Source organism: Carlito syrichta, unplaced genomic scaffold (assembly GCF_000164805.1).
Source record: "Carlito syrichta isolate Samal-C Ts95f unplaced genomic scaffold, Tarsius_syrichta-2.0.1 Scaffold308095, whole genome shotgun sequence".
Taxonomy (NCBI): Eukaryota; Metazoa; Chordata; class Mammalia; order Primates; family Tarsiidae; genus Carlito; species Carlito syrichta.
Window position 1 is genome coordinate 100499 of NW_007252191.1, and position 12213 is coordinate 112711.

General features: G+C 38.0%; 1 protein-coding gene across 1 annotated transcript in view; it reads right to left on the bottom strand.

Annotated features, from left to right (window-relative positions):
* The window catches only part of LOC103267277 (laminin subunit alpha-2), a 443000-nt gene that overhangs the window by 99619 nt on the left and 331168 nt on the right, over nt 1–12213 (bottom strand). Inside the window, exons 36-37 of the mRNA XM_008064880.1 lie at nt 6775–6937; nt 4988–5198 (exon numbers count right to left, since the gene is read on the bottom strand). Of these exons, the coding sequence (XP_008063071.1) occupies nt 4988–5198; nt 6775–6937 (374 nt within the window). The remainder of the gene's footprint in view (nt 1–4987; nt 5199–6774; nt 6938–12213) is intronic.

The following is a 12213-nucleotide window of genomic DNA, read 5'->3' on the forward strand; positions in this document are numbered from 1 at the left end:
CAAAAAAAAAAAAAAAAAAAAAAGAGGGATTACTGCCCTTTCAAAATACGTCATTTGCCCTTCACAGAAAACAAATGTAGGGCAGTCTTGATGTCCCTGGTTGTAAGTCATATCTTCCAAAGGTGTGACATTCTTTTACATCATTGTAATTTTATCCATTATATGAACTGATTTAAAGTATAGCATGTACAGAAATGCGAGACTCTTTCTTCCAACGTGGCCCATTTGTATTAATGGACCAAGGTCATTTAAAACGCTGTGTCAATGAAAGGGAAGAGAAAGAATATTTCCATGTATGTTAAGTGAAGAGCAACATACATTACAGTTTCAATAAAGTAATGAGTTCGAATCATCTAAAAAACTCTGAGTCACTTTAGGGAGTCAATTGTCATACAAAGATCAAAATGTGTTCTTTATCATACTCAAGCAGAAATGATGATTGGGAGATTAAAGAGATTTTAGAGATGGCTGATTTTCAAATTAAATACTGAGAGATCTAGCTTTGAACCAAGGAAAGATGGAAATTTGGGGCTCCCAAATATTGATAAAAGTGTAGAAATAACATTTATTTGTGTTTGATTTACGGCACTTTTTTACTGAAAGAAAAGACTGTCTTGCCTTTTGCCAGATACTCGTCTAGGCTCTGGGGATAAAGTGAGGAAGAAGACACGTTTCTCAAAGCTTGCCTGGATGAGGGAGAAAATGCATGAGTAAATTAATGTACTATATGTTTGTAAGTAAATGATAAGATGAGTGTTATAAAATGATGTAGGATATAAAACTCCTGAGATGGGAAACTTAGAGTGTTTAAGGAACAAAAAAGAAGGCCTATGTATGTGTAGGGAGAATTATTCTTCAAGAGCATGACATCAGCGTAATTGTTAAATGAGCCTGTTGGATATCAAAATTGATTGTATTTCTACTTTTAACTTCGAACTAATTAGATCTTAGTTCACGCTAGAACTCTGCAAACTAAATGCCCATTCTCTGCCCCCAGTGTGTGCGTGTGTGTGTGTGTGTGTGTGTGTGTGTGTGTGTGTGTGTGTGTGTAGTGTAGTAGTAGTAGTAGTAGTAGTAGCTTCTTTATGTGGCGACTCACTGTTGACTTTCTTGCACTCCCTTCTTTGGCAAGGCTATTAGGATAGACTGTGGGACAGACTGCTCAATGTATATTCCTCTGCTTCACCGAACAGCTTTTATGCCCATAAGGTCCCCAGCTCCCTTCAGCCTTTTCTGTAGCCTGGAAATGTCCTTCTAACCCATTCTCTTCTGGTAGGTTGCATTCAGAGCCTTCTGTGATCTGGCTCCAAATGTTTCCAGAGCCATCTCTGCTACTAGCTTTTATGCCGCATATGAAAGAGCGTATGTTCCATCGGACATTTCCTGAGATGACCTTACACATTCAGAGCTCTGTTCCGCCCTTTCCTTCAATTTCAGTTTCTGCTATGATGCCATCATTTTTGTGAATCTTTTTCTGACTCTTCCAGTCAATATCACAGTATTAAGTACAGTGGAAGGCTAAAGTGTTTTATTTAAAGGCTGTAAGTTCTTTGAGGCCAAGAATCATTCCTATACAATCTCAAATACCCTAGTTACCAACAGCCTACCTTGATGTGGTAGGTGCCAGACAATGTGGTAGGTGCCAGAAATGCAAACCAGTGCAACCTCTTTGGAAGACAGTGTGGCGGTATCTGAAAGAACTAGAAATTGACCTTCCATATGACTCAGCAATTCCCCTATTGGGAATATACCTGGAGGAACTCAAATCATCCTACAAAAAGATCCTGCACATGTATGTTTGTTGCAGCTCTATTCACAATAGCAAAAACATGGACCAACCATGTTGCTCATCGAAGCTGGACTGGATAAAAAAAATGTGATACATATACACAGTGGGATATCATGCAGCCATAAAGAAGGACAAATATATGGACTTTGCAGCAACTTAGATGGATTTAGAGTCGATCATACTCAATGATCTATCACAGAAATAAAGAACAGAGTCCATATGTTCTCACTCATAAGTGGACCTTGAACAATTATAATATAAAGAAAGGGATTGGCAGTAGTGGAAACTGTCAGCAGAGAGGGGAGGTGGGGTGGGATTGGCAGTTGAGGGAAACTGCTAGGGGAGGGAGGGGCATGCCTCATCAACAAGGGTACCTGCATAATCAACGTTTGTATACCTAACCCTGGATTGTACCCCACATCTTTATAATTTAAAAAAATTATTCTGGCCTGCTTTCTTTAGTCTAATATCACACCATTTTCCAATATTAAACCAGTTCTCCAGTTTACACGTACCACTCACAAATCCGTAAAATGTTATTTCAGTCAATGACTCCAATATTTCAATTGTTTCCTATACCTTTCAGGATAAAAATCAAATTCCTTAGCTTAGTTTCACAATGCGAGTCTCCTGTAACTCAGAATCCGGATTCTGCCTGCCAGTCTTATCTGGCTTTCTCTCGCTCCACTTGTCCACGTGCAGTCTTCATTCCAATCCAAACCACTGAATTTACCCAAAAAATGCCCTACTATTTTTTTCCTTCATTCCTTTGCATATGCTTTTCCCTCTTTCTGGAAAGTTCTTTCCTTCCTTCTTCTACTAATTATTGCTTACCCTTTAGGACCCAGCACAAAGTCAGGGACACTGCAAAGCCCATTCTAAACCCAGGGGGGACTTAGATGCCCTCCATGGTAATTATGTGTGTGGAGTGGTTTGCTTGTGCGTATCTCCCACTACAAACAAGTTAGTAGATGTCATCAGAGATGATGTTTATAACTTATACCAATGGTGGGTCAAACTTGAGGCCGCATCTGAATCACTAGAGGGATTTTTAAAACACAGCTTGCTGGGCCCTAATCTGAGAGTCTCTCAGATAGTTATTTTGGGATGGGGCCCAAGAATTTGACCAGTTAACAGATCCCTAAGGACCACATTGTGAGAACCAGAGTTTGACATAATCGATTTTTGTGTTTGGCATATTTATTGAACAAAATCGAAGCTTGATAAATATTATAAATAACAAAAACATATTTATCATCTGAAATAAAAACACATTTGAGTTGGGTCTTCATTATATGACCTTCTTTGTGAGCACAGGTCCAATGGAGTCATTCATTTAAAGAAAACAGCATATTATTCGACCGAATAGGTACGATGCATCAGTTATTCTCAAATCTACACAGCTACTAGATTACCCCAAGGAAAGTTTTAGAATATGGACACCGGGCCACACCTCGATCAGCCTACTCAAACTCTGTGTGGGAGCCCATAGAACCTGTCTGTTTAGCCAACATGCCAGGTGACTTTCAGCCAGTTTGGCACCCACCTTGGTAGACCTAAGCAACCTTTTTAAGTCTATGCCTTCTTTATGTTAATTCAGTTCGTTTGACTATCTTCTCCAGTAAGTTTTCAACAAGCCTTTAGTTATGCATGGCATCTCAAATGAAAATACAAAAGAGAACACTTAGAACTTCTATACTGAATGCATAAACCCCAGACATTGTGCCCGAGAATGACGGCCCCTGGTTTGAAACATCACTAAAGGAGACGAATAGCTGAAGGTACTATTTACATTGATTGCCATATAACTCCTCTTGAAATACTCTTTCAGTTTTTATTATGAATTTCATACAGGTAATTTTAATTTCTTAAACTGTTGCCATAAAAAGGAATGTTACACCTTCAGGTAAGTTACACGGCTGGTGTGTCACTGAACAGGATGAATCACGCTGGTGCCTGTGATAGGACAGTGGTCTGGCATCCTGTCTCACAGGACAGTGTTTTTTCTGGAATACTGCCATATGTCAGCAGGCTCCAAATTGGTTAGGATTAGGTGTATCAATTCAGCAAAAGTAAGCCTCTTCAATCTTTTTACCGGAATGACAAGGCTAAGTCCCAGAAATAAAATATATTAAAAAATTGAATTCATCCACTTCCTTCTTAATCCAAAGGAAAATGGAGAGAGATGAGTGAATTTTTTAAAAAATTAATCCTGGTTCATTTTATTCAACTGGTATTGTCATTCAACAAATATTTCCGAGAACACGTTATATGCCAGAGAGTGTTGAGTTATTGTTGAAAGTGAAATTATATGTTAGCAGACATATACGTCTGCTGCTGTCTTCAGATCTGTTGCTGGTTTCAGATTCTTTGAAAATAGCAAAGGTAGGTTTGTCTCTAGGAAGAAAGTTGTTGTTTAAATGCCAAATACAGGTTTCTACTGTCATATGTGCTGATGTGTGAATTTACTTTTAGAAAAAGTGAATATTTACCATGATAGGATAAAGAAATAAAAAAAATAAAGAAAAAATAATGGAGAAATACAAAAGAGGGGAAAATAATCCAGGCCTGGTTGGTTCCTGTGTGACCTTTTAAAAATATAATCGTGTGGAACACATTGCAAAGAACAAAGGGAACCAAAGTTTTCCCAAATTCTTGTCTCTCAGAGATCTGTTGTCACATGCTCAGATTTTATTTCAAAGTGTAGGGAACTCCTGTGAGTTTTGGCAGCCAGATCTCTGGACCAGGTTTGTGGATTAGGTTGGGTAAATTGCAAAATAATACGACATTAGTATTTGAAAATACTATATGCTCCAGGGTAATGCACTCATTGTTGAGGAACTGATGCTTAGAGACATTAGTCCACTTCCCTGGTTTGTGTGTCTAGTTTGTGGCACAGTTATCATTTGAAATCAAGGTCCTCTGGGTCTCAGCAAGGAGTTTCTTCCGCTCTATCATGCCATCTTTAAAAACTGTCAATCGTTTAAATTATCTAAATTTTATTTGATTCTATGGGCAATGGTCATTGGTTATCAAGGGAGAAAAAAAGGGCGGAGGGAGAGATTATTCCTGGCTTAAAAGTCTCCTTCCAGAGCTGTCATTTTTGATCTTTGTAAATGCTCATCGACTTGACTAGTCCAGCCATGGACAATGCTGCCAGCCTCCCCAGATTATGGTGAAAGTGTCACTAAGACTCACCTCCAAAGCTGTCATGTTTTTCTGGTTTTCCACAGATAAGCGATTGGCTTCTCTGATTTTATCCATAGCTTCTCTCAACAGGTCCCAAGCGTCATCGAGTTTGTTTTTGTAGTCAGCTAGCTTCTCCCGAAGATCCTTCTCCATTTCTTCATTTTTCCCCCTGGACTCTCCAAACAGCTTCCTCACCTTCATTAGAAGGCCTTCTGCAGCTCTGCAATGACCCCAGCCCACCGACAGACAATAAGCCCGTGTCACTGACTCAGTGGTTATCGGTATTAGACTGTGTTGCAAAGAGATGCTGATATGAAACGGATAAAAAGTGAGGAAACAAGTAAAGCAGATTCACTATATCCCAAATCAAGCTGAAAGCTGGTTCCTGAGGATGTCAGATCATTTATAATTAAAATTAAAGCAATTATCATAATACTATAAGAAAGGGATTGGCAGTAGCGGGAAAACTATCAGGGAAAGGGGGGTGGGATTGGCAGTTGAGGGAAACTGCTAGGGGAGGGAGGGGCACACCTCATCCACAAGGGTACCTGCATAATCAATATTTGTATACCTAACCCTGAATTGTACCCCACATCTTTATAAATAAATAAACAAGCAAAAAACAAAAATAAATAAATAAAATTAAAGCAAAAAAGATAAAGAAATATTTTTCATTTATTAGTAAAATAATATCTGCAATTGATAAGGGTCTCATGTTATTCTCATAATCTGATGAAATGAGCTTTATGATTCACCTCACATAGTAAAACAAACAAAAAACATCCATCTATTTTACCAGAATGAGACATTTTCGGAATTCCTTTGAATGGAAGGAATGAATATTGACATGCTTGTTTAGAAACTGTGACTAGAACTCTAGGTTATTGCCATGATTGTGTAATATCATGGTTTTGATCTACTTTCCTTTTTTCTTCAAATGATTAATCTGGGAGTTTCTTGGGTTTAACTTACCTAGTTATCCTAAAGTGATAATATCTGAGCCCTTACAAAAGGCTAAATACTTAAAAAAGAAAAAAAAAAACCCAGCAGTTCTCTAACTAACATGCATTATAATCCTCTGAAGGACTTGTTAAAACACAAATTCCTGGGCCACATTCCCAAAGTTTTTGATTCAGTAGGTCTGGGATGGCAGTCTGATAATTTGTATTTCTGACAAGTTCTTAGGTGTTGCTGATATTGCTGATTTAGTGTATATTATTTAAGTATTGATAATGCTTTGAAGTTAGCTATGAACGGGAAAATATTTCTATTTTATTGAGTGTGTTATCATAAAAGATCATTACCATTAGTAAAATCACTATCATTTTGCTTAATCCTCAGATTCCCAACCTTTATTTCAAAGTACTAGGTATTTGTTACTTGATGATTTTCCCTTACAGCATTTCTTAAGATGATAAAAAGTATAGGATGACCTGGTAAAGTCATACTTTTATTTATCTGAAGGTATTTTCTTTAAAACAAAAAATATACTGATAGTTTTAAAGTCTCCAACACAGGTGATTAATAAAGCACACACATTAGTCTACTCATAGAAGGGATGACCGTAACAAAAAATCATTTACTCGATTATCTGCATATAGACGAGAACAGGTTTTTGATTCATTTGAGACAAAGATAAAATATAACTAAGTAGTAAATGAAAGTAAATTCATAGCAAACATCTCCAGGTCAGAGAAACAAAGTATCTTCTACTCACATGTATGGTGAAAATTTAGAAAACGATAAATTATTTGGAACGCTCAGTTTATCCAATGAACAATAGAGGGTCTACTCACACCAACTCATCTTCAGCCACCTCCTTCTGTGCATCTAGATTTTTCCTCCTCAGTTCTTGCATCATCTGATCAATCTCCTTCTGAAGCTCTTGCAGATTTCTCTCAAAGGCTTTTTCTTGGGTTCCTAGAGTTTCATTTAGTTTTATAGCTTTTTCATTTACAGCTGCAGGGGGTAAAACAAATTTTGCAAATTAGTAAACAAAAATGCCACATGCAAACCCAGCATTCAGCATCTGCTCATCGCCACCATCTCCAAATGAAATGTATTTAGCCATGGGTGTTCCTGCTGGGGAACAGAGAGGCAGTTAAGATAACTGTTAGTAACCAACAGGGAAATGTGACATATTTCTCCATCTTTATTTGGGGGGCACAGTAACTAAAGCATGGCGTTTCTCATTTCAAAAGGAAGAAACACAAAGAAGTGGATGAAACCATATTCAGGTAAAAGGTCAAAAAATGTGATGTATAGCATCACGCTTGCAGGATGAAAACACAAACTTCGCATGTTGATAAGACAGTCATTTTGAGTCCACTTGAAATACTGAGCATGGAAATACTCTCAGTGATGAAGTCTCTGAAAATGAACCTGCTGTTGCATTTTCACACAGTCCTTGTGTTCTTTTTTTTTTAAGGACTGAGGAAAGGAGCATGGGTCTAGGGACAAGGATTATAAATTAGGCTTCAACAATACCTTCCAGCAATAGCATCCATCCTAAAAGTCTGTGTTTATTATGCATTAAATGGGGTTTCAAACTGTGCTCTTTGGAATCTTAGGATTCCCCACGTGCTTCAGGTCCTCGACAAATGATATCTATTCTGCCAAGAATCTGCTTTATAGGTTGGTGTTCTGGGCGAGATTTCATTTGAAAAAAGAATTCTATGTCAAATAAAAGTTTGAAAAACTGGTGAATTGAAACATTTACACAGTTCTATTATTAGTTTTAGACGAAACTTTCCTGGAGTGTGTTCCATGGGACATTTATTTAGTGTGCTGAAGAGAGATGGTTTCTCAAATTCTTTTGTCAGTGGAATACTTATTTCTAAAATATGACCTATGAAAATGCCTAAAATGAGGGGTGTGGATTAGCCAAGAGGTATTTTTCTACATTCAAGAACATCTCTGAAGAACTCCTTAAGACACAGGAGAATTTTGAAAGTTAATTTCTATCCTTAGAGAGATTTTTCTGATTTGCAGTGGTCAGAGCTCCTGAAGCAGGTGCACATAGTCAGGGTAAGTAGAGCAGCCAGAGGAGAGTGTAAGATAGGGGATCGGCACAGTGGCTTGGAAATGTGGTCCCCAACAAGCAGCATCATCACCTTGACCTTTGACAGATGCAGCTTCTCAGGTCCTGCCACGGATCTACTGAGTCAGAAATTCTACGGGGTAGGGACCAGTAAACTGTTTTAACCAACCCTCCGGAGGGCTGATAAACACCCGAGTCTGAGAAACACTGGGTTGGAGGATGGATTCGAGCCTCAATATCTAAGCTACCTTTTCAGAATGTATCTTTATAGCTTTTCATGAAGCATGACTTTGGGATTTGCTACAGACTGAATGTATAAACATGACTTCCCCTCAAGTTCATATGTTGAAACCAAATTCCAATGTGATGGCATTTGGGAGTGGAGCTTTTGGGAGGTGATTAGGTCATAAGAATAAGATTAGTGCTCTTATAAATGAGATACCAGAGAACTCCCTTACCCCTTCTGACATGTGAGGTTATCAAGAGAAGACGGACATCTCCGAATTAGGAAGCAGCTTGTCAATAGACACCAAATCTTCCTAGCACCTTGATCTTGGATCTCTTAGCCTCCAGAAGTATGAGAAATACATTTATGTTGTTTATGAGTCACCCAGTCTTTGATATTTCTGTTACAGCACCTCAAATGGACTAAGAGAGTATAATTTGCAGAAAAATTTGAATCGTATGTTTTAAAGAACAAATAGTACCATTCCTAACTCTGTGGTGGAAACTGTCACTCAGGTGTTGTATTTTCTAGAAGTTAGTGAGGGTGGCTTGTTCTTGGTCCACTGCCTACTAGCTATACTCTTAACATTTGCCAAAGAACCTTCTCAAAATTCCACCATTTGGCTCTGTAATGTTTGTTATGAAATAACAGTGAACGCGGGCTAATTAACTTGAAAGCTCCCTGCTCCAGCAAACTATGTGGGAAGCATGCCAGACTGCCAATGATTAAATGTAAGAAGGTTTCTGCATCTTGGATTTCAAGAAAGCACTAGTAGATATGCCCATACCTACAGCACTGCCCTATCCTTTAGTCTGAGTGCATGCTGTCTGCCTAGTTGACTTTAGCCAATTGTAGCTTGTAAGTACCTACTGACATTTGTATTCACTTTTTAAAAATAAGTGATAAATCCCACTTCCCCTCCTGCCAAAGCTGGTTTTTATCTATCTATTTTACTAAATTAATATTATATATATATGAGATTTGATAAAAGATATCATCTGAAATTTGATTAACTTAGGTCTTGGATCTAGGCAGTATTAAGGAAGGGAGAAAAGAGAGATACAATCTCATTATTTCTCTCATGGTGTGTTCTCAAAGTTAAACTTTTGCAGAGAATAATTGGCGGGAAAAGAATGACATCAGAGGAGATAAGGCAAAGGCAAAGTTGGCCATATCTTTTGGAATTCATGCATCATTTCTTTTTAACTTAAAGTAATTTGTAAGCAACTGCAAGAAATTATTGGAGTATACAGAAACAGATTTATCAAAATAATCATGCGTGAAGAAAGAAAGCATCATTTTAATTGAAAGAGTTTGATTGTTCCACTGCTTATATGTGGGATGTGGAACTTCTTTGAGTATTTTTAAACTAAAGATGAGCATGCTTTTTAGTCTCTTGTTCAAAGTTATGCACTATCATTTTAATATGTTTTCTTCTCTACAGAATTGAAAATAATTGCAAAAAGTTTACCTTTGGAAGTTACTTATTTATTTCCACCTTATTTGAAAGGAGGATTTAGGTAATTAAAAATATCTTTAAAATGAGATAGAATTAACATGAAAGAAAATAGAGGTAAAGGTAAAAAATAAATGTAAATCAGGGCAAGAATTACAAGACAGAAAGGCATGTTATGTTCAGTTATGTTATGAAATGTTATGTTCAGTGCAGCGGGCCTTACATCTGGCTCTAGATATCTTAGTAGCCAATGCATAGCAGTGGATACAAAGCAGAGTCTTAAGAGGTATACAATATTTGCAAAATGGAAATAAATTAATTTCTCAGGAGAAGAAAAGCTGTTTTTCATACCAAGTCAGAAAAAAAAAATCCTCTGGTAGGTAAATTAATTAAGAATAGCAAATAACACTCTGATCTGAGAAACAGGAAAGAAGGGTGCCTAGTATTTATTAAGGCCTATTGTATGTCAAGACATAAACACTGATAGGCTTTTCTATGTCCACCCATTAATTCTAATAATGCATGGAATAAAATATAGCTTATTCATGATTGAATCAGCAGTCATTGCACAGTAGATATCATGAAATTATAGTGAGATAAGAATGCCTTAGATGAATAGAAGCAGATTATTTCTAAAGAGGCCATGGCTTATAATGGAAGATAGGATGAGTATCCCATCTATATAAACATAAATCTGAAATAGACAAATGTCAGACTGAAGCATTCATTTTTCCCACAGCAATTTATTTTATTTTATTTTTTATTTTTTTGATTTGGAGTCTCACTCTGTCGCCCAGACTGGAGTGCAGTGGCCGCTCCCGGCCACCGCAGCCTCGACCTGCTGGGCTCCGGCGATCCTTCCGCCTTAGCCTTCCGAGTACCCGGAATTACAGGCACGCGCTACCATGCCCGGCTGATTTTTTGATTTATTGTAGAGATGAGGTCTCGCTGCCCAGGAGGGTCTCGAACCCGCGGGCTCAGGTAATCCACTCACCTCAGCCTCCCAAAGGCACGGGATTCCAGGCTGAGCCACCGAGCCCGGCTTGCAATTTATTACAACTAATCAAATGTAAAAGTGCTGGAGATTAGTCCCCATTATTGTAGTTTTGGGGAAAAAAAGTGGTGAATACGTTGCATAACCTTTCTTGGTGAGTCCTTCCCTTCCTTTTCCTTCTTCCCTTCCTGTCTCTGTCTCCCTCCTTCCTTCCTTTCTCTCTCTCTGTCTGTCTGTCTTCTGTCTCTTCTTCCCTCAACTGCCAAGGCTTGCAGTACCCCTCAATGAGGATTTAGTGTTGCTCTGGTAAAGTACAATTCAATTTAAACTTTTCATTGAATTTTGCCCTTTGGATCAATCCTGTCAAATCGTGGCTGCTGGCAAAAGTGAGTTGTGTTCCTGTTTCCCTCAGGTACAGCTATCCCATACGGCACCTCACGTGAATTAGACCACCTAGTTGATGATACACAATTAGGGAATGAGATACCTTTGGTGATACGTAACTCCTTCTCTCATGGAGAGACCAGGGATTGTGGATGGTGTGCAAAGCTTGATAAATATTGTCTCTACTCTGCCCCCCTGCTGGTGCCTTTGTTTGGTGCATAAGCTGTGAAAATGGTACACAGAGGCCCTAGACACCCGGAAAACAAAAACAACAACAACAAAAACATATTGATCATATCGACCAAAGAGTTAGCCATGAGTATGTGTCTCTGTGGTGGGAGATGGAGAACTAACTGTAGAGAAAAAAGTAAGCAGTGCTGATACTCGAGTCTATGACAAATATGTTAGCATTAATTCTCATGTACCAATATCTGATTGAAATGATTTAAAAATGAGTCTCTAGAAGAGGGTGCTAGGTGCTGGGTGTTGGGTGTTTGAAATTTCAAGTGGAAAGAAAAGGAAAGCCCCTGGAGTATTGACTAGTGCCTTTGGGAATCCACACATAGTGAAAATACTCGACCTACAATCAGATATTTTTGGGTTGTATTTTTTTGAGAGGGGAGACTTTCAAGTAGCCTTGATGGAAATAATACCAGGAAAAGTACAATTTCATCTAGCATGGGATAGACCACAGTGAGTTAACCGAGATTTTTCTGGTAGAAATAACATGTTTCACAGCCTGACATGTTTTGCCTCAGATTACGTCTCAGATTAATACTCTCTTGCTGGGGAGACACCTCTTATCAACAAGAGTGCCTGAACGAAGCATATTTGTATACCTAACCCTTAACTGTGCCCCACAATATCATAATAAAAATGTTGATTAAAAATAAAATAAAATAAAAGCCTAAATAGAACAACAACAACAAAACTCTTTTGCTTTTTATACTGGGGAGTCTTTGGAAGTTTCTGTCTCTTCTTGGTCAGTGATACCTAAGAATTACCAGTCAGGATCTGTTTTGAAGTTACCTCATATCCTTATTTATTTGACAGTATTACAAAGTATCTAAACTGCATAATATTTCAGAGCAATAAAAATGTTTGACTTTTTAAAGAACAAAACTCCCACTTTTTC